This window comes from Pelodiscus sinensis, chromosome 19, assembly GCF_052426305.1.
Source record: "Pelodiscus sinensis isolate ZL-2025 chromosome 19, ASM5242630v1, whole genome shotgun sequence".
NCBI lineage: Eukaryota > Metazoa > Chordata > Testudines > Trionychidae > Pelodiscus > Pelodiscus sinensis.
Window position 1 is genome coordinate 15852276 of NC_143070.1, and position 21820 is coordinate 15874095.

Below are 21820 nucleotides of genomic sequence, written 5' to 3' on the forward strand. Positions count from 1 at the left end.
TATTTGTGGTTTTAATAATTGTTTATTACAAAAGAGCAGTGCGAGTGGAAAAGCCAGGGACTGGAATATCTAAAGGGGTTGAGACCGGATGAGGCCACTGGTCTCTCTCCAGTCACCTGCTCGCTGCTCTCTGGTGCCCCCTGCTGGCCATTGGTCACTCACCAGCCTCCTGCTCTCTGGCGCCCCCTGCTGGCCATTCATCTAGCCTCTGCACTGCCACCTTCTGGCTGCTCATTAATGCCTCTGCATCATAGTCCTGCTGGCTGCTCATTACACCTCTTCTCAGCTGCTGCCCTGCTGGCTGGCCACTCATCACGTCTCTCCACCACCACCTGGCTCTCAGGCACCATCCGCTGCCATCTACTTCCTGGCTGCAACTTTTGCTCATCAGCTTCAGATGATTTCAGCTCCCCACGATTTTGACTCTCAGCAAGCAGGGTGGAAGAAACACTGCTCTAGCACCATAAACATAAGAGAGGCACCTAATGATGCCTGTTTAGTTTTGTTCTTTGAGGGAGGTAAGAAGCTGCTCCAACCAATCAAGGCAGGGGAGGCCATATAGCCTTCAAGCCAAAATATCCTTCCCTTAGCCCCTTCTCCTCATAGGGCTCTGAAAGTCAAGCCCCTGTATTTGCATGATTCTTTCTGCTAACTGTGAGCCCTTTCTTTTGGAACAATTTAGCACAGATCTACTTTTTTCAAGTCTCGGATTGACAAAGCCCAGGCTGGGATGATTGAGTTGGGGTTGGTCCTGCTTTGGGCAAGAGGTTGGACTTGACCTCCTGAGGTCTCTTCCAGCCCTAGAATTCTATATTTTTCTGTATCCCCACCCGATTGCAAACATAGGCAACTGTATTTTAGCTCTCCCTGCATTTAACACAATCCTAGTGAGTGCTGGGTCTCAAATTCAGTTGATTATAATGAGCAAAACCCCACTCCATCAACTGAATGTCTAACACATCTAAAAAAAGCAGGAGCCAACAGCATTCACCTAGATACACACAAGTGTCTCCCTTCCGCTCCAGGCTTCCTTCAGCTCCTGCTCCCATAATTCTAATGAGCATTTCAGAGACACCTCACACAAGTGCAGTGAAAAGTCACAGTGTGTCTTTGGATGGCCCAAAGAAAGCAATCTCTGCTCCTTTGTGGTCAGCTGCACTCTGGAGGCATTGCAGATCGACTGACAACTTTGAATCACACTTTTAGATAGGGGTGCGTGTGTGTGTGTGTGCATGCACAAGTGTGTGTGTGCAGGAGTGGCCCAAGGCCGTCTATGGTAGTTGGCACCCCAGGTGGAAGGCGCGATTGGTGCCCCCGCCTGCACGGCCGTCAATGGCCGTGATGTAATCATGGGGTGCCCTAGGTGACCGCCTAGGCTCATGGGCCGCCCCTGTGTGTGTGTGTTTAACCTACTCCCTCAGGCTACCAACTCCGTCTCTTTAAAAACATGTTGAAAAACTGCAGCCTTTTTGGAGATACAAGAAGGGGTCTAGTTCCAGCCAACCTGCCATGCAGGGGAGGTGGTAAAGAGGACAATGTGTTTAGCTTATCACACAAAAGATTAAGGGGGGGGAACTTGTTCACTGTCTAGGTGGGAAAAGGATGGCAGATCGAGATCTCTTTAGCGAAAAAAAAAAAGAGCCCAGGGCTGCAAGCCCAAGCAAGACCAACTCAGACTGCAAATAAGGGGCCACATCCTTAGGATTCGTGGGGCCTTACATAGCACTATTAAATTGGTGCCCCTATGCCTGATAGCAGCTTGCAGAATGACAAATTTTTAGAAATGAGAGTTCATAATCTTCATCAACACACCAATGAAATATTTTAAAGCAAATTTTAAACTAACATCCTGTCAACTAACACAGTAAATTCACAAACTGTAAAATGGCTTCATTACCACTTCAACATCACTGGCTCTGCCACAGGTTCTGCTAAGAGTTCTGCCAGGCTGTGTCACTTTTAAATTAACTAGATTTTCTCGGGAGGAAACAGAGCCACAGAACAGGGATAGGAAGAGGCAAATGGATAGACATTAAGACCCAGCGGTGCCCCAAATTTTCAGGTGCTCCATATAGCTACATATTCTTCATATGGCTCTGTTCCCTTTTTCAGCAGGGAGCAGAACTAGTCATCAGAACAACTTACAAGGAAAATGCTGAATTCACAGTCACTAGAGTTTTTTGATTCAAGATTAGTTTGGTCTAAGATCTGTCACTTATACGTACTGGGCTCCAGGCTGGAATCACTGGATGAGGTCCCGTGGCTGGTATCGTGAAGGAAGTCAGACTACATGACTGGAATGGTCTTCTTTGGCTTTAAAAATTGATGGAGTTTTTTTCCCTTGGCTTCCTGGCATTTCGGTTTATTTTACTTATTTTGCTCATGTTGTATAAAGGCCAAAATCTGCACCCTAGCTCAGTTCCCATGTCTGTGCATCCTTCTGAGAAGAAAGACTGTCTCTAAGGGAGTGGGGACCCAGGAAAATTTCCCCTCCACACCAGTCCCTGTCCTGGCCCTGCCTTTTCCTGACCCTGGTCTACCTCCACTCCATCAAAATAAAATAATGGTGTGAATTTGCTCTAAGTCCATTGGAGTCAATGGGTCCAGGCCCCCAAATAGTGTAGGTCAGTATCGCACCTCTCATACTCTGGATTTTTGGCACTATCCAGATTGACCCCTCCTGAGGGTTTGTTAGTTGAAATAAAGAGCAACACACAGTAGGTTCCACATTCCACATCTGCAAACCAGAGGGAGCCAATCCACCCGTTTAAATGAGCACAGCGGCTTTCTGGCAAATCCATTTAAAATCAGTGTTGCAGATTTCAGACTGGATCTGATTCTCCTCTATTGCAGCACAGCTGTTCTCTTCCGCAGGCCCCGATACCGTGAATCTATGGAGTGAAGGAGGCAGTTGCATCAGTGGGGTTAGAGGCCGAGAAGGGAGGCTATTCTTCCTTCCAGGATGCTGGGAGTCCAGCCTTCATCTCTAGTCTCTCTCAACATAGGCTAAAACAAAAGGAAAAACTATGAAGCACTTTAAAGACTAACTAGATGGTTTAATAGGTGACGAGCTTTTGTGGACTAGACCCACTTCCTCAGATCATATTCTGAAGAAGTGGGTCTGGCCCATGGAAGCTCATCACCTATTAAAACCATCTTGTTAGTCTTTACAGTGCTACATAGTTTTTCCTTTTGTTTTAGCAAGATCAGACTAACACATGGCTGCCTCTCTATTACTATTCTACATAGGCTAATAAGTGAAAGGAGTTGATGTGTTTCTATCCAGCCCTGGTGGACAGATGTATGTCCTATAGAAACTGGCAACAAAGTAATTAATCAGAGAGCTACTTCAGAGGAGTCTAACTTAAGGTGCAAATGTTCAGCTTTTGAAATTGACATGAAAAGTTGAGTCAATTTCAAATGTCAGTTGGAGAAGATTTTATTTATTTTGTGTGACTTATTTTCTAGATTTTTAACCAACTCTTGGAGTATCTGGAACTTTCTCAGTTTTAACACTGATCCACTTCGGAATTGTGGAATCTCAAAAGGTGATAAAACACAAGAACAGATGGGGGAAAAAAATGTGTTTTCCCCATTTTGTTGCTAGTCCTACCAGGGACCGAAGAGGCCAAGCAAACAAAGAGACTCCGATTCTGCAAACATGTATGTATTGTACTTACTTACCTTTCTCCCAGGTAATATTGCCATTGACTTCAATGAGATTTCAAGTTTAGCCCAAGTATGTTTGCTGGATTGAGGCCTTTATACTGTAAGATTTAGTGGATGAAATCCTTGCCTCATAGAGGTAAACAAATTTGTTATTGACTATAAGGAGGCCTAGAATTTCACCCTATGTATTTAATGAAGACTGAGGTAAAATACTAATCTGGAAACACTCACAGCGTTTGATTTAACAGGGAACTATCCACCCAGGTCCAGTTTCTCCCTGGGGATGTGATGTTGAGTCCAATCCACAATGGATTTCGATCTCTTCTAATATTCTGTATGAACGCCTGTGAAATTGATAAGGTGTCAGAAGTAGAAGAACAAGACAGAATTTACTGGTTCCTTTGCTCTCCATGCAAATGAGACCTGATCTCTAACTTGGGCTTTGATCATTAATGTGGGTGACAAATCAGGACCTGCTGAAACACCAATGAAAAATAAAGATAATAAGCAATTATACTATTAATTAATAACTGAGTTGGTCCTGTGCCCCTCTAACAAGATTTTGATTAATTTCATTTACAAATTTCAGTAAATTTCAGTCAACAATCTCCATTTTTTGAGAGAATTTTTGAATATTTTTGTGCTGAGCTTTTTTAAAAAAACACAGCTCCAATAAACAAAGTGTAGCATTTCAAGTCTGGGCAAATGTCTCAGGGGCTACCCACAGACGGCAGCTCTTTCCATAGAGGGCAGGAATCTGTACTGAGGGTCTGACAGCATCTGACTCTGCCCTAAGATTTCCCACAATGGTGAAAATACAAATTGATAAAAAACCCACATAAAATACATGATTTTGCACAACTGGACATTGAACCATAGAATCATAGAGCTGGAAGAGACCTCAGAAGGTCATCAAGCCCAGTCCCCTGCTCTAGGCAGGACCAATCCCAACTAAATCAACCCGGCCAGGGCTTTTTCAAGCCGAGACTTAAACACCTCTAGGGATGGAGACTCCACCCCCTCCCTAGGTAACCCAGCCCAGTGCTTCACCCTACCCTCCTAGGGAAATCGTTTTTCCTATTGTAATTGACATTTTAAAAAAATATTAAAAATAGAGAATATCTTTCAAAATTCTGAAAAAAAGTGTGAAAAATAGAAAAATGTGAATGAAAATGTGTCTGTCGATTATTTGTTGCTGGAAAAATAAAAAGAAGGGGTTTTTTTTGAGTGTCTTTATTTAAAAAGGACACCAATATGGGGGGGGGGGGAGAGAAGGGATAAACTTTGCTATGTTCTTTACCATCTCCTCCCAGTCCTGGATCACTAGCAGGTGAGATCTCCTCCGTGAGCAGTCATCCCAGCCCCTGATCCAGTACTTACTCCCATCAGACAGCCAGTAGCACTTGTCCCTGTGTGGCACCCAGTGCCTGGGGCAGAGTTTGCACCTGGAGTCCCCTGCACAGGGAAATGGAACAATTATTAATCATGGGTCATTCTGACCTGCTTCTCCTGCAGAGACACACAGAGCCGTGGGGAGCGAGGCAAGATCATAACTTCTCAGGATTCTGTGTAAGCATGGACACCAATGCTCCCATGTGATGCCCGGGGATGCTGAGGTGCAGATTAGCAGCGGGAGGGCTCAGTTGGGGACTCTCCCCTTACAATTCCTGTTGCCCCACTGCCTCAGGATTGCTGTGTTAGGTTATCAGAGGCTCAATAGGCTCACTTTAATCTTCTAGCCACTGCTGACCACAGCGCATGGCACCACGTGGCCCTGATCCTAGCAGGGAAAAGGACTGTCTCTCTCTGTGTCTGGGCAGTGCCTGGCACAACGGGGCCCTGATCTCAGCTGGGGCAGTGCCTGTGTCTCTCTATGTCTGGACAGCACCCAGCACAATGGGGCCCTGATCTCAGCAGAGGATGAGTGACGAATTGCATACAGGAAGCACGGGGGTTACCTGCTGAGTTGCTTTCTGTTCCACACAAGTTTTGTTTCAAGCTGGATCGGAAAGCCTCCAAGCTCCCATTGAATGTGATTGTGCTTTGACTGATCTCATGCGAATTGCTCCTCTCTGTGTTCTGCAGGGCCACTGGCGTCTGTGGGTTCTGAGATGGGCACTGGGTTACTTCAAGGTAAAGAGAAGCAAAAGATTGAATAGACATGGCCAGATTCCAGCTGGCGTGGATCAGCCTTTGCTCTGTCCACAGGTGCTTTGTTTTCCCCAGAGGATGCTCCACCTGTGCTGTGCCTTGAGGCCCACCCTCGCTCCGCCTCTTCTGACAAAGCCCCGCCCACACGCCATCTCTTTGGCCATGGCCCTGCCAAAGCTCCGCCTCTTTTGCCTATGCCTTGCTGAAGCTCCGCTTCTTTTGTCAAGGCCCTGCTGATGCTCCACCTCTTTTGCTAAGGCCCTGCAGAAACTCCCTCTTTTGCCTATGCCTTGCTGAAGCTCCACCTGTTTTGTCAAGGCCCTGCCAATGCTCTGCCTCTTTTGTCAAGGCCCTGCCACAGCTCCGCCTCCTTTTCAAGAGCTCCGCCCACACTCCCCCTCCTTTGCCAATGCTTGGCTTTCACAATGCCTTTTCATCCTCCCATTCTGACCTCCCTCCTGAAGCCTCCCTTCCCCCTCTTCTGCCCTTTCCTCCCCACTGTTCCCTGTCCCATCCCCTTTTTTCCCATGCCCCTTCCACTGCCCCCCAAACAGCTGATTGGCAGCCAGCCCTTGTGAACCGGTGTGGCTGGCAGATCCTAAGCACTCCCTTTATTTTTTTCTCTATGGGTGCTTGGGGTCCAGAGTACCCCTGTGGGTCCATCAGAATCTATGGATCAGCTGGTGTCAATCCATTCTCACCCAGTGGCATCCAAGCAGCCAGATTCCAAGCCAGGGTTAAATCAGGGAAACTACTCCAGGAAAAGTCTGGCTGGAGCTGTCCCCACATCACAGATTTCAAGGTTGTTAAGGTCACTTAGTATGAGGGACACCAGCTGGGTGTCCAGTCCCAGCGATGTGTGCGGAATTCCCAGTGCACAGCGCAAACCCTTGGACGGGGGCCACTCACCCAGGACAGCCAGTACAGCCACAGCTCCCAGCAGGACAAGGTTCCCGGCCCAGCCAACCACCAGTGCGATCCGATGCCACCGTGGGTACAGCGACCATGCTGCAAGAATTAACACGGGGTAGTGGAGGGGGGGGGGACACCGGTTTGCAAGCAGGGGGTACAGGCACCCACTCCTGTTTGACACTAGCAAGGGACGGCTCTGCCCTTAAAAGCTCCAGCCCAGCCTGCCTGCATGGCCTAGAAAAATGTTTCACAACTAGCGGTACAAATACCCTTAGGGGTACTCGAGAGAAGTCTGGGAGGTACCCCAACATAACTGAAATTTGGAGAAAACTGAATTTTTGTTTTAAGTTTTACAGCATTTTATTATTTTTGGACATTTTACACCCAAAAATGTCATTGCCCGCCTTTGATTAAGTTGTATAAAAAACTGGGGGTACTTACTTATCATTTTTTTAAAAGGGGTATTTTATGAAAAAAGATTGAGAAACACTGGTCTAGAAGGAGTAACTGTGAGATAGGGGTGGTGTTAAACTGGGACCAGCAGGGAAGGCTGGGACCCAGGAGTGATGTAAAAATGGGTGGGACCTAGATGCCAGGGAATGGGAGGGGGCGGGATCATAAGACAGTGTCTCTAATGAGTTTTGACCCCCCCCTTCCTCCCCACTGAAAAAAGTTGGATCACTTTGTATTACAGTTTATTTAAATCAGTGGTTTCCTACCTTTCCAGATGGGGACCCATTTTGACAATTCAGGAAGACTTGATGACCCAAAGCAATTCAAAAATGGGGGGAGGAGGGAGGGCCAAGCCACCTGGGGAGACACTTGAAGACCCTTTTGAAGTGTAATGGCATCTCATGAGGGAAACCCTGATTTAAATCTTCCTGGCTGGGTATTAATCTGAATGGCCACTAGATGGTGCTGCCCTACAGCCAGGCCAAGCTGAAGCAGGTACATTCCTAGCTTGGCACCTAGCAGGGCTGGGAGCTAGATCGGTGCAGCCAGCAGGGGGCAGCATGTCCCTGCCCTGCAGGATCCCCAGGGCCTGGCCCAGCAGCTGGGTTCCCACTTGCAGTGCCTGGGGAAGGGCTGCTCAGACACACGAGCTGGAGTTACCTGCTGGACCAGGGGGCACAGACTTTGGATCAGCTGGGATCGGCTGCTGTGCTGGGGCCCCCACTCTCTGGAGCTCTCACTACATCTCTGCTCCCAGCTCCACTGTTCCTAGGGGCTGCCGGGGTCTGTCCCTTTTCAGATGCTAAGTAGGAAACTGCAAAGCAGCGTGTGTGGGGGGGGAGGCTTGGGGGCAAATGACAGTGACCGGTCAGTGTTACAGGAGGTTGTTAGGTGGAAGGGTGGGCAAAGAGTCCCGTGGATGCACAAAGCCTGATCTAAAGCCTGTTCAGCCCCATCTCCTCTGATGCCCGTGGGCTTTGGGCAGCCCCAATGGAACACAGCCCAAGTAAGTGGCTGGGATTGAAAAATCTGCTCGGGTTGGTGCCTAAATCCCTTGGGTCTTTTTACAAACCCAGCCTGTGTTTGCAGTTGTCTAAACTGTTACCCACCTCTCACCTCCACAGCATCAGAGCACCGCAGAGTTTGACTGGATTTAGCCTCCCAACCCCAGCTGAGACATGGCACAGGGCTGTCACCACCATTGAATGACTGGAGAAACTGAGACAGAGTGCCTGGAAATGGTAGGGCCAGCCTGGGTTCCAGGCTGGGGATAGATCATGTGGGGCTGTAGGTTCAATACAGACATGCTCGCGGGGGAGGGATAGGACAGGTGCTCCTCCCAATGCTCCCACCTGAACAAGGACAAAACCCTCTTTTTACAGATCAGGGTCCCTCACTGCATCTCCATTGGTACATCTCTCTCACTCTCTCCCTGCTGTGTGTCTTTGCTAGAGTAAAACAAATCACCGAAATTCCAATATTTCAACCTTTGAGTTGTCATCCCAATTTGGGGCAAAAGCAAAGTATCAAAAACTTGTTTGTGGAGGGAAAATAATCAGTGGCAGCATTGGCTGAGGTACTGCAATGCCTCATGGGAGTTGTAGTTTGGTGCCTCGTGGTACCATTCCTCTGTATGGTGCAGACTCTGGCTGTGTCTACACTACAAAGAAAAGCTCTGCAGTGTAGATGTAGCCTCTATGGCTTGGCAACATCTCCCAGGCTGTCCTTCAGGCACAGGACTCCCAAGATGCACTACAGCAACAGCCAGAGGGACGATTTTTGTAGAGCAGAACCTCAGAGTTACAAACCCCTCAGGAAATTTTCCTGCAACTCTGAAATGTTTAAAAGCTTCAGAGGGGTAGCCATGTTATTCTGTAACTTACAAAAACGCTTAAAAAGGAGTGGTCCTGTAGCTCCTTAGAGACTAACAAATATCCAAACCCTCTGCCCTGACCCCCCTCCCAGAACCAACACCTTCTACCTCCCTCCTGCATCCCTGCCCCAGCCCTGACCCTCCTCCCAGAGCCAGCACCCCATACTTCTTCTAGCACCCCAATCCCCTGCCCCAGCCCAGTGAAAGAGAAGGAGGGAGAGAGGGGGGATAGACTGAGCAGGGCGGGGTTTTGGAGATAAGGAGGGTTAGATTTTGGAGAACACCACCTGATCCTGTCAAAACAATTATCCTTCCCTTTTTTTAGTAGTTTAAGTTTAACACAGTGCTGTACTGTGTTTGCTTTTTTAATTTGTGCTGCTGCCTGACTTTCTCCTTCCAGATCCAAATGAGATGTGTGGTTGGCCATTCAGTTTGTGTGTGTGTGTGAGAGAGAGAGAGAGTGAGTGTGTGTGTGTTCGTGCGTGTAAATATTTTGATGAAACTTTCTAATTGGAAAATATTAACGTAACTTTGAAGTTTGAAAAAAATAACAGAAAAAATATTGATGAAACTTTCACCTAATTCTCCCCATGTCCTTCCATGTTTTTGGCCAACAGTGGAGATTTTCACATCCTGAACTTCATAATTTAGGGAATATTTTACATTTTGAAGAGAGGATGACAATTATTTTTTCTAATAAATCCAGCAAATTCTCCCCTTATTTATAACCAGTTCCAGTGTGTGCCTGGATCCATCTAGTTATCCCTCCATTCCCATGTGTGTGCACCCATCTTTCTTACTATCTAACCGTCTCTCTGTGTGACAGCCAAACACTTTGTAGTACCAGGAGGGTCACCAGCCAGCGGGAGGGACGGGACAAGCTGGATTAGTTGCTGACAGAGCTGCACAGACATAAGGTGCCAGCAGTTACTCACCCCAAATTGCCAGCACTATCACGGTGACCAGCAGCAGTGCACTCCCAGCCCATCCGCCCCACAGTGCCATGAGGCACCAGCAGGGGCTTTGAGTGCCTGCAGGAACCAACCTCAGGTGAGAAACAATTGGAACCCAGTGTATGAAATGCTGTTTGTAAGAGAAATGCAACCCCAAGCTCATGATGAGAGCAGAATCCCACACCTCTTTGGGGGGGGGGGGGGTGTTAAACGAGTGAGGCTCATCTGTTCCCCACTCATCTTGTTTTCCTCTGCAGCCCGGTCAGGGAAGGCTGGGGAGCAGCCTGTTGTTTGCAAAGGCAACAGGGTTGGGTGTCTGTGTGTGTAATTTTGGCCATTTTCTTGTAAATGCTCAGTAGTATTGGCACTCTCTCCATCTTTTACATTTCTCCCAGTTTTCAATGAAACTCCCCCCCACCTTTTAATCCTGCACCACATGTGTGTCTTGTGTGTCAGGTTCTGTGTGTGTGTGTGTGGATGCCTCGTCCTTAGCCAGTGTCTGTTGTGCTCAGTGTGTGTCACACCACCTGGGACTTGGTACATGAGACACTGTGACCAAGACACAAGGTCCCAAGTTACAGGGAGGGCACAATCCCGGGGTCTGTCCCTGGCTCAAGGAGGGGGATGGGGCCAGAGTGTAGCCGCAGTTCAATGCAACCAGGAGGGCAAAAATCAATGGCCTCCACCCACAACCCCCATTCTCAAGTGCCTTGAGACCCAGCACAGGTGAGGGGTGAGGAGGAGGGGCGCATGTGCCAGTCCTATCGAACGTTCTGAGCCATGGAGCAGGGTTGTTAACAGCCGCTCTGTGCATGTGCCCCAGCACCTGGCGGGAAAAGCACCTGGCGGCTTCTGCCTCCCTCTGGTAAGATGCGGCCCTAATTAGAATAGGGGAGGGGCTAGGGGGTTCCTGGCTCTAGGGGAGAGGCACTGGGTTAGAGCAGGAGGGCTGGGGGCGGAGGGGGTGTGCCTGACTCTTGGGGAGGGGAGGGTCACTGGGTTAGAACAGGGAACTGGGCATTAGAACTTCTGGCTTCTTTCCTTTCCCGTCGGCTGGTAGTTAAGTCTAGGGATTGGGGTTTGGAGCTTCCAGTCTCAGTTCTGTGAGGACTGTGGGAGCTGGTGTTGGGTGGGGCAGGTGGAGGAGAGGAAGGGATTTTAGGAAGTAGGATTCCTGGGTTCCTCTCCTAGCCGTGCTCCTGCCACAGGCCAGTCACTCCCTCGTCTGGGACTCAGTTTACCTATTGCCTCCACCTTAGAGACCCTGGGATGTGAAGCTCCTGTTTGTCTTCTCTGTGGTGTGTGTAGATGCTGAGGGATCAGACCCCAAATCCTTTTCTGATGTTAATCCATATGGCCAATCCAGCCCTTGTCCAACCCAGACTCACCCCAGCCCCTGCCATGCTGTGAGCCCTCCCTGGGGTGGCAGCCCCAGCCTTGACCCTGCTGCTAGGACATGGAGCCTTCAGGCGGGGATCAGGGTTTGCAATCAGTACCTGGGATCCTGGCTGGAGATGGGACGGCTGAGCGGCCCCCCCTGGACTTTCGGTTCAGCACCGTGTAGTCCTCCTCATCCTCCATCAGCTCCGGTATTGTCGCCCAAAGAGCAGAGGCAGGGACGTGCAGCTGGGAGTCTCTCAGAGCTGCATGAGACCGCACAGGAAGCTGAGTCTTGGCTTGTAACTGGGCGAGTGACAGGCTGATGGACAGAACCCACAGCCTGAGGGGCTGTTTGCTGCTGCAGACGGTGCCTTGTGTAACCGCAACAATTCTTAGCAGTTATACAGTTACTAAAATGCTCCCTCCAGGAGTGCAGCGAGCAGCCAGCTGATACAGAGGCAGCAGTTCGTGGGGTGGCAGGCAGAAGCCGGTTTATCAGTTGAGTAATTATCTGACTAGCCGCTAACAACCCTAATATAAGGACTCTTCTCCAGCTGCAACAGGGACAGCCTGCAAATACTCTGATACCAGGGTGAGGGCACAGCCCATTTATGCAAGTGCTTTTGCCGGCCCCAGTCACTATAGCATCTTACTGCCAATGTGGAAGCTGTCAGTCACATTTTGATGAACAAGGTGCATACCTCAGTTTCCCCACTGGTTTAAAAAAGATTCCATTTCTCTTTGGAATAATCACAGAGGCTATGTCTAAATTGCAGGCTTCTTTCAGAAGAAGCTTTTCCAGAACAGATCTTCCGAAAAAAACTTCTTTAGAAAGAGAGTGTCTACACAGCAAAAGTGCATCAAAGAAGCCATCTCCTTTTTCGAAAGAGAGCATCCACACTGAATGGGTGATTTCTCACATTGAAACTCTGATTACTGTGGACAGAGTGGCCACCAGGGCACCTGTGCTTTTTCTTCTTTTCTCTTCTTTCAAAAGAGCTCCCTCTTCCCTGTCCACACAGACCTTTTTCCGGAAGAGCTCTTTTGGAAAAAGGCTTCTTCCTCATAGAAAGAGGTTTACCAGTATCAAAAAAACCCCCTCTGTTCTTTTGATTTTCTTTCAAAAGAATGCGATTGCAATGTAGACGTAACTGGAGGTTTTTTTTAAAAAATGGTCATTTTTCTGAAAAAAACTCTGCAGTGTAGACATACCTTGAGACAATGCACTTGTCTGGACCCATAGTGATGCAGTGTCCAAAATGATCCGTGTTTGGACGGAGAGTCAGCAATTATGTCTTAACAACTGGCAGCCCAAGCAGCCAGACTGACAGAAGCATGGAGTCACCAGAGATATTGGGTGTGTCTAGACTACCTAGTTTTGTCGACAAAAGTGGACTTTTGTCGACAAAACTATACCAGCGTCTACACTACCGCTGAGTTCTGTCGACATAACGTCGACAGAACTCAGCAGTTTTGTCGACGCTGGTAAACCTCATTTTACGAGGCATAACACCTTCTGTCGACAGAACTCTATCGACAGAAGGTGTTATTGCCTGTAACATTGCGTCCAGACTACGGAGTTCTGTCGACAAAGCAGCTTGCTTTGTCGACAGAACTCAATGTGTCTGGACGCTCTTTGTCGACGGAAGTTTTGTCGACAGTATCTGTCGACAAAACTGCAGTCGACAAAACGCGGTAGTCTAGACGTACCCATTGGCTCCAGGAAATACAAATTGGGCTGATCCGCACAGAGAGAGCTGAAACCGTGGCAGGTTTCAGGCAGGTGATTTTTTCCAGCATAGACCCTGAACTCAGCTGTGCTTTCCCAGACTAACGTAATGGCCCTCAAATGCTGTGCCCCAGCTGGCTAATCAATGTTAGCTTTGTTTGGAAAGGTGGCTGCATCGCTCCCTACAGGGGTGCAGTGTTTGCCAGGCACCTGAACTCATTAGACACACTAGGAAGCTAGAGTGTGAAGAGGAGGCTATTCACCTTGATAGTAACTGATGTTCTTTGATATGAGTGTCCTTGTGGTGTGCCGGATCGAAGCCTCAGAGCGGAGATTTCATAGCAGTGTTCCTGGGACCGCGCAGGTGCACACCAGAAGTCGCACACTGTTAGGCTGCAGGCCTCGCACATGCATGAGTCCCCCACCCCATACACACTCCTCAGTTCTTTCTCTATACCAACACCATGGCTTGGGAAGGCCAGGATCCCGAAATAGAGGGGAGGAAGGGAGAGTTGTGGGGCACCCACGGGGACACTCACCTCAAAGAATGTCAGTTGGTATCAAGGAGAGGAACCTCCTGTTCATCAATAGAGAGATGTCCCTGTGGGTGCTCCACATTAGGGTCGTGTCCACACTCAGGGGTTCTTTCAAAAAAAGTAGCCTTTTTTCGAAAGAACTTCCCCTGCGTCCAGACTCAAGCCGCGTTCTTTCGAAATTAAATCGAAAGAACGCGGCTTTTCTTTCGACGGCGGTAAACCTCGTTTCACGAGGAAGAACGTCTTTTTCAAGGGAGATCCGTCGAAAGAACGTGAGTCTGGACGGGGGGAGCCCTTTCTTTCGAAATTATTGGCCTCCAGGAACAAGCCCTGGTGGGCAATCTGGGCCATGGGTTTCACGTCTGTGGTTCCTGGCTGCAGCCATTCCTTAAAGGGATAGGCGCACCTCACAGACACTTGCTGCAGACAAGGAGCCAGAGCACACGGCGACCTTGCTGCAGCATGTCACAGCCCCAAGAGCGTCCTGGCCCTTCCTCCGAGCCTTCTGGGGACCCAGCCAAGGGCTCCAAGCGCCGGGCACCATCCTGGTCCGGCGCAGAGATAAAGAGCCTGCTGGAGCTGTGGGGAGAGGAGGAGGCCTTACAGGCCCTCAAAAGCCGGCGGCGAAACGCCGACATTTATGGCCGCATGGCTGAAGCCCTGGCCCAGAAGGGCCACTACCCCCGCACCCAGGACCAGGTGCGCTCCAAAGTGAAGGAGCTGCGGCAGGGCTACACCAAAGCCAGGGAGGAGAGCTCCCGTTCTGGGGCAGCCCCCCACTACTGCCCCTACTACCCAGAGCTGGACCAGATCCTGGGTGGCAGTGCAGAAGCACGCACACCACGGAGGTTCGTGCAGTCCGGACTGGCAGACCCGGTGGTGGACGCTCCAGAGCGGGAGCTACAGCAGTCTGGAGACGGGGACATGGGCCCAGAGGAGGAGGACACCGAGGAGACGGCGACCCTCACCCTGGAGCCAGTCACCCAGACCTCTGAGGCCTCCCAGGCATCATCTGGCGCGGGAGAGGAAGCAGCAGGTGAGTACAGTGAGTTTGTGTCACACCCGGGGGGGGGGGTAGGTGGGTGGGTGCACAGTGGGTGATGCACAAGGGAAACCTGTCATGCTCAGGCTGATGCCCAGGTCACACACGCACACACACACACACACAGTGTGACCTTCAGAATGTCTGCTTCCCCTGTCTCAAGGGAGAGGGCATGCCCTTTTGGACAGCTGTTGCACACATGACTGATTGTGATAGAAATGTAGCCGTGTTACTCTGATCTGAGGAAGTGGGTCTGGCCCTGGAAAGCTCATCCCCTAATAAACCATCCTGTTAGTATTGTAAGTGCTACAGAGTCCAGTTTATAGGACTGATTGTGTCTTCTTCTTTTCCTCCTCAGCCGGACCAGCCGTGGAAGAGGGCCGCAGCACCCCAGCCCCACCTCCATCTCCATCTCCACCTCGGAGACATGGGAGCCGCAGACACAGGCGTGTCTACGCCGACATCCTCCGGCAGCACGTCGAGGCTGTGCAGGAGCAGAACGCCATCCTGCTACAGAGGGCGGAGGCAGAGGAGCGGTGGCGTGATCGGCTCATGAATGAGCTGGTCCTGCAGCGCACGGTGCTGTACGCCACCCTGAGGGAGGTCAGCGGCTTGCCTGCTGCTGTGCCTGGTCCTGCTCCTCCAGCACCCCATGACCCCACCCCACGAAACCCCCCTTCCACAACAGCAGCCCTTTCCCCCCTTGGACCTCCCTCTCCCCCAGCCCCCACAGTTCCCCAGCCCCTCTCTCCCCCTGGCCCTCCTCTCCCCCAGGCTTCCACGTCCCAAGAGCCCCCCAGCAGCCAGCCAACCGACAGGTACATCACCCGATCCCGTAGCCGGGGAGCACCCCAAACACGAGGCCCAGGCAGGAAAGGGAAATCTGCCAAGCCCCGTTCAACCTGATCCCCTTCCCTCCTCCAGGTTTCCAGTCCCCTTCCCCCCTCCAGGTTTCAATCACCCCTATCACCCCACTTATTAAGCACACACAAAGGGTTAAAGGAACTGTTTGTTTATTGTATATAGTTTGGCAACAACAAAAATGAAATTTTTTTTGTTATTTTGCCACATTGTTTGATAATATGTACAAAATTATAAATAAGTAAAGAGAACATTTTATTTTGAAACACACCCTGGTGTAAGTGATGTGTCCAAACTGGGTCAGGAGATGGGTTGTGGAGGGAAGCTTCTATTGGGGGCCAGGGCCCAGTCCCCAGGCAGAAGCCCCTCAGTGCACTCAGTGGCCTCCACTGGAGAATTGCTCCCGGAGGGCCTCCCGGATGCCAACTGCAGACCGGTGAGCCTGGCGGATGGCAGCTGTCCGGGGCTGGGCAAAGAGCCTCTCCTGGCCATCAGCAGCTCTCCCCCACCCTGGTAGGAAGGCATCCCCTTTCCTCTCCACGAGGTTATGGAGGACGCAACACGCGGCCACCACCTCGGGGATGTTGGTCTCCCCCATGTTGAGGCGTGTGAGCAAGCACCGGAATCTGCCCTTTAAACGTCCAAACGCACATTCGACCTGGTTGCGAGCCCGGTTAAGGCGAGCATTAAACTGCTCCTTGCTCGCATCCAGCTGGCCGGTGTAGGGCTTCATCAGCCACGGCATCAGGGGATAGGCGGCATCAGCCACTATGCACACCGGCATGTGCACATCCCCAACCGCAAACTGGCAATGGGGGAAAAATGTTCCTGCCTGAAGCCTCCGGTACAGGTACGAGTTTCTGAAGATGCGGGCATCGTGTGCCCGCCCTGACCACCCAACACAAATGTCTGAAAACTGTCCACGATGGTCGACCAGGGCCTGGAGGACCATAGAAAAGTAGCCCTTTCGATTGATGAATTGGGCTGCTCGATGGGGCGGTGCACGGATGGCAATGTGTGTCCCATCGAGCGCTCCTCCGCAATTGGGGAAGCCGAGGGCAGCAAAGCCGGCCATGACGCTGTCCAGATCCGGTAAACAGATGAGCGTGTTGAGCAGCTCCGAATTGATGGCCCTCACCACCTGCAGAACGAGACAGACAACAAAGTGTTAGAAGGGGTGCCTTATGTCTTAGGAGGAGAACCCACCGCCCACCTTCCCTCTCAAACAGCCCGGGAATCCCCTCCTCAGAACCCCCCCCCCCCCAATTCAGGGTGAGTGGAGGAGCTCCCTCCCACTCCCACTCCCACTCCCACTCCCACTCCCACTCCCACTCCACTTGGCCCTTCCTGACAGTCTCCCTTCCCCCTACCCCAAACTGTGACTGTCCCCAGACAATGACTTACCTCCATCAAGACGGCCCCGACAGTAGATCTCCCCATGCCAAATTGGTGTCCCACGGAGCGGTAGCTGTCGGGGGTTGACAGCTTCCAGAGGGCAATGGCGACCCTCTTTTCCAGGGGGATGGCGGGCCGCAGGTGGGTGTCTTGCCGTTGCAGAGCAGGGGCGAGCCAGGTACACAGCTCCTGGAAAGTGGTCTTTCTCATGCGGAAGTTCCGTAGCCAGTCTTGGTCATCCCAGATCTCCATCACGAGCCGGTCCCACCAGTCAGAGCTGGTGTCAAACCTCCAAACACGCCTGTCCACGAAAAAGTTCGGAGGCAAGGGCAGTGTGGCTGCCGGATGGGGGAACCCCTCGTCCCTCTGGTCTGGGTCCAGCTCGGGAAGGAGCCTCATGATTGTCTCACGAAGATGCAGCAACAGCTGCAGTATGGTGGTGTGGGGCCATCGCCTGCCCAGGGGCAGCTCTGGCTCCATGCCACAAATAAGGGTCTGCAAGCAGAAAAACCTCAAAAGAAAAAAGCTGCTGGGGTGTCCCAGGAAGCTGAGCACTCCAAAGCAGCACTGCAATGCCTTGCAAAATTCCTCAAGGGACAGCAAAGGCAGCTGCAGGAGCAGAGCAAAGGGTGTTCAGGAGTGTCCCTCTCACCACGCGTCTCTGCAAAGGGCAGGCAGGCAGCACCCGGAAGGAAATGCTGCCCCCATGCCCTGGCAGAAGCAGTTCCGGGTGGCTTTCAATTTCGAAAGAGCGTCCGGCAGTCTGGACGCTCTTTTTCGAAAAAGCGGATCGATCTTTCGATCCGCGCATTGTAGTCTAGACGCGCTCTTTCAAAAGAGCCTCTTTCGAAAGATGCTTTCGAAAGAGGCTCTTTTGAAAGAAGCCTGCAGTCTAGACACAGCCTTAGGGTGCATCTCCACTGCAGGGCTCAACTCGAAATAAGCCACGCAAAGTGAGCTATGTAAGTTGTGTATCTTACTTTATAATTGGGAGCATCTACACAGCATTTATTTTGAAATAGAGCTCTGGTCCTCCGATTTCCCTCATTCCTCGTACAATGAGGGTTACAGGAGTCAGAGTAAGAAGTCCTCCAGCTTGACAGCATTTTTACCCTTTCGAAATAACTGCCTGCTGTGTAGACACGGACTAAGTTATTTCGGAATAAAGTTGCTGTGTAGACACACGTTGACTGTGTGCTGTGTCAAGAAAAGCTTCCTTTTGTTTGTCTTAAAGCTGCTACCTATTAATTTAATTTGGTGACTCCTTGTTCTTAGGATATGGGAATAAATAAATAACTTTTCCTTATTCACTTTGTCCACACCAGTCATGATTTTACAGTCCTCTATCCTATCCCCCCTTAGTCTCCTCTTTTCTACGCTGAACAGTCCGTCTTTTTCATCGCTTTATATGGGACCTGTTCCAAACCCTGAATGATTTTTGTTGCCCTTTTCGGAACCAGAGCTGGGACATTTGCTCAGCCCCCTGTATTAATTCTGGGGTAGAATTGTCCCTGCCATCACACCCATCCCTTTGCATCCAATGAGAAACAGTCACATTCCACATACGCCCCATTGTCCTGGCACAACCAAACTCTGACCTTGCTTTAAGATAGGCTCAAAGGAAGGTGCATGCCACATTTGGTGCTCCTGGCTCTTAGCATTTAGGAGGAGTTCTTGAACAAATAGACTCACAGACAGACAGACAGACAGACATGCAAACTCTCTACAATATATAGTGGGTTTCTGTTTTGTGAAGTAAGTTACAAACTTCTGTCAATCCAGCAGTAGGGGAAGCATCTTTCTCTGTCGTCCCTGCTACTTAACTCCATTTGTGGCATAGAATCATTTTGTCTCTGACATGTAGGAAGAAAAGAAGTGAGTGATAAAACCCCAAGAATATTTCTCCCAAATACACCACAGTTTCTCATTCACTGTAATTTTCCCCACTGATGGAATTCTAGCAATGTTTGCCCTGACCTGCCTTTTTTGTTCGAAAGTGGATTTTGCAGGGATGGGACAAAATCAGACTCACGACGAGACACATATTCACGTTCAGTGAAAGGGCTGTTCTAACGCCAGAATATGAAAGAATTGAAAACCACCCTCCTCGCAGGTCCCTGGGGGGAAGGGCGCCAGAGGCCAGTCACGAGCGGTGCTACCCCACGGTGTCCACACTGCCACCAGGAGTGGTTTACCAAGAGTGCAGTGACTGCGGAGCCAGCGCGCCCAGAGACCATGTCTACACTAGGAAACGATTTCAACATCACTAAATTCGACTTAATAACTCCCGATTTTACAACATCAGAATAGCGTGTTCCCACTACCGGGTGTCCCTGCTATACACCCAAGATACGTCCCAAAACACAGGGATGTAGAGAGAAACGAAGTAAGGCGGGGATATTTTCACTGCAACTGACTTCCATTTTCACTAATTGTTCTTATATTTTATTTTTTTGCATGACATAAGGGCAGGGAATGGGCCGATGTATAACACAACGGTTCCTACAAGCATTAATGATGTTAGTGTGGAACCGACGTATACTGGGGAGATGTATAGCGGGGATGCCCTGTGCAGGGAATCCTCAAAAATAGTCCAAGGCAGGCTCCGTTAATAAGGACGTGCTACCTCAACTTAGAGCCCTGGGAAGCCCTGGTGAGTAATTAGTTCAAATGACTCTGGGGTTTTAACACAAGCTGTTACTGGCAGGGCGTTCTCACGTCCTCGGCAGTCCTCCGCCTTCTGCACCTGACGTGCCAACGCGGGAACAACCTGGGCAGTGTGTAGCCGGCACGGCTCTCCCATTGGCCTGTGGGAAGGGTGTGGGTGAGTCACTCTGCTAGGGGCTGTGGGGCGGGAGGGAGAGGCAGAGGACAGGTGGGGTGGAGTAAAGCAGCCCCCTGCCTCCTCCTTCTGACTGCTCCATCCCAGCACAGGGCCATGGGAACGGGGACCCCGTTGAGCCAAAGGATTCAGGGGGGGTGTCCTCCAGCCCAGAGCTGAGTTCAGTCTCTCAGGTCCAGCTCAGTCACTCCCATGGCTCGCCCAGGTACCACACCCAGGTCAATGACCCTCCCTCCCCCCACAAGTGTTCACATTCCTCTGTCCGCAGGCCCCCGACACCTTCCTTTCTGCAGCTGCTCCCCTAGGCTCACCAAGGCTGCAGGTCTGGTTTCTGCCTCTGGGCAAGGGCTGCGGAGGGAGGGGCGGCAGCTGTTTCTGCGGAGCTGGAGAGGAGGGAGACCCTGGAGAGCGGATGGGAAATGCAACCCAGCCCCTCTTGGCAGCCCTGCTCACAGGGACAGAGAAGAGTCACACGGGCACTGGAGGTGAGATGGCACCAACCCTTCCCCCCCAGCATGGACTGGAGTGAGGGGGCTTTGTCCACCCCGGGGGATGGGCCCTCGTGCTGCAGGGCGGAGCCGCCGGGCTGGGTAACTCAGGCTGCTCACAGAGGGGACACGGGGATGCCGAATGGCACTGGAACCGGGGAGGGGTTAGACAGGCTGGGCCTGGTCACTTTGGCTCCCACCCCGTCCCCTTCCAGACCCGAGCGGCCGTGCGAGGTGTCTGCACACGGCCTGGTTTGCAAGTGTCGTGTCTGTAGGTTTGTGTCCCCTTTGCACTGGGAGGTGTGGGGCTGCGGGTGTCTCTGAATGTCGCCCTGGCGCTGTGCAGCTGGGTCACACCCCACACAGAGCGGCATCAGCCCAGCCTCTCCACTCGGGGCTCCAGCCAGGGACATTGGCTGTGCCCCAGCCCCAGGGACCAGGGATGGCGAAAGGTCTTGTCTGCGGTCCCCTGGCCGTGAGGACAGGAGACTCAGGACAGGAGAGATGCATTCACCTCCACAGTGAGTCATGTCCAACCTTCCCCTTCCTCAACCAAACCGTGTTGCAGTGCCCCGGGAAACTGAGGCGCGCACGTGCGCACACACACACACACACACACACACACACACACACAGTTATTACAGAACAGCACAGGGCAATAGACTCACATACAGCACCACCAGGCAAACAGAGTGAACACAGACCCCGCGACGTCACAACTTCCCTGCAGGCATCACAGGTGGACATGGCAAGAATCCGCACTGAGCCCAAGGCTGGGAACCACATTCCCTGGAAGGAGGGGGGATCTAGAAAGTTCTCAGGGATGCAGGGGGGTAAACAGGCCGACACTGTGACATGTTAGGATGAGCTAAATCATCCTGCATTGGGCGGAGCAGGGACAGGGGTGTCCAGACGCCCCCAGACTGTGGCTGGAGGCAGGAAAACCCACAAAAAGTCTCTGCCTCACTGTATATTTTGCAAGGACAAAAAGAGGCAGCGAACGGCCTGGCAGAGGAGGGGAGGCAGGAACTCAGGCTGGGGGAGAGAAGGGACTGAACATTGAGAGGGGAGGGAGAGATGATTTTGGGGTTCCTACTGTGTGTGTGTGGGGGGGGGGGCAGGGCTGAGGTTTCCATGCCCAGGGGCAGGACAGCAGAGATTTCTCCCTGCCCGTTCCTCCTGTGAATGTCGGGGGAGATTTCGCTGGGGGTCGAGGTTCCAGGAATTCCCCAGCTCCCCTGAGTGCTGCAGCTCCCCTCGACCGCGGCCCCTGACCCCACTTACCGTCCATGTTCTCCTGGGCACTGGGGGGCTGCAGGGAGCGTCTGACCCCCCGGCTCAGCTCCGGCTCAGGGCGGGAGGACTCCAGCCGGTTGCGACCCCCCCTCGGCCTGCGGCTGGACAGGGCACAGCAGGGAGCGGTGACCCCGTCACCCATCGCAGCCTGGCCCTGGGAGCCAGGCCTGACGCGGGAGGGTGCAGGGGGAGCCCATCAGCAGCCATAGAGAGAAGCCAGGCGGGAGGGCAAATTGACCA

The 21820-nt window shown here is 51.5% G+C and overlaps 2 protein-coding genes across 2 annotated transcripts in view; both read right to left on the reverse strand.

Moving 5' to 3' along the window:
* The window catches only part of LOC149522210 (C-type lectin domain family 2 member D-like), a 241450-nt gene that overhangs the window by 126171 nt on the left and 93459 nt on the right, over positions 1-21820 (reverse strand). The window lies entirely within an intron of this gene.
* Positions 1270-12632, reverse strand: LOC142823169 (killer cell lectin-like receptor subfamily F member 1). The gene is made up of 7 exons (XM_089771442.1): positions 12604-12632; positions 11508-11710; positions 6730-6828; positions 5628-5795; positions 4970-5124; positions 3901-4013; positions 1270-2891 (listed from the first exon to the last, which is right to left on the reverse strand). Exons 1-7 carry the CDS (start codon positions 12630-12632, stop codon positions 2768-2770), a joined length of 891 nt encoding a protein of 296 aa, XP_089627568.1. The 3' UTR covers positions 1270-2767.

Coding starts and splice junctions, on each gene's coding strand:
- LOC142823169 (XM_089771442.1), bottom strand. CDS start 12,632: ATGGGTCCAGACAAGTGCATTGTCTCAAG. Junction 11,711..12,603: donor GACAAGTGCATTGTCTCAAG/GTATGTCTACAC, acceptor TCTGTCCATCAG/CCTGTCACTCGCCCAGTTAC. Junction 2,892..3,900: donor TCCCTGTTAAATCAAACGCT/GTGAGTGTTTCC, acceptor TTCACTCCATAG/ATTCACGGTATCGGGGCCTG.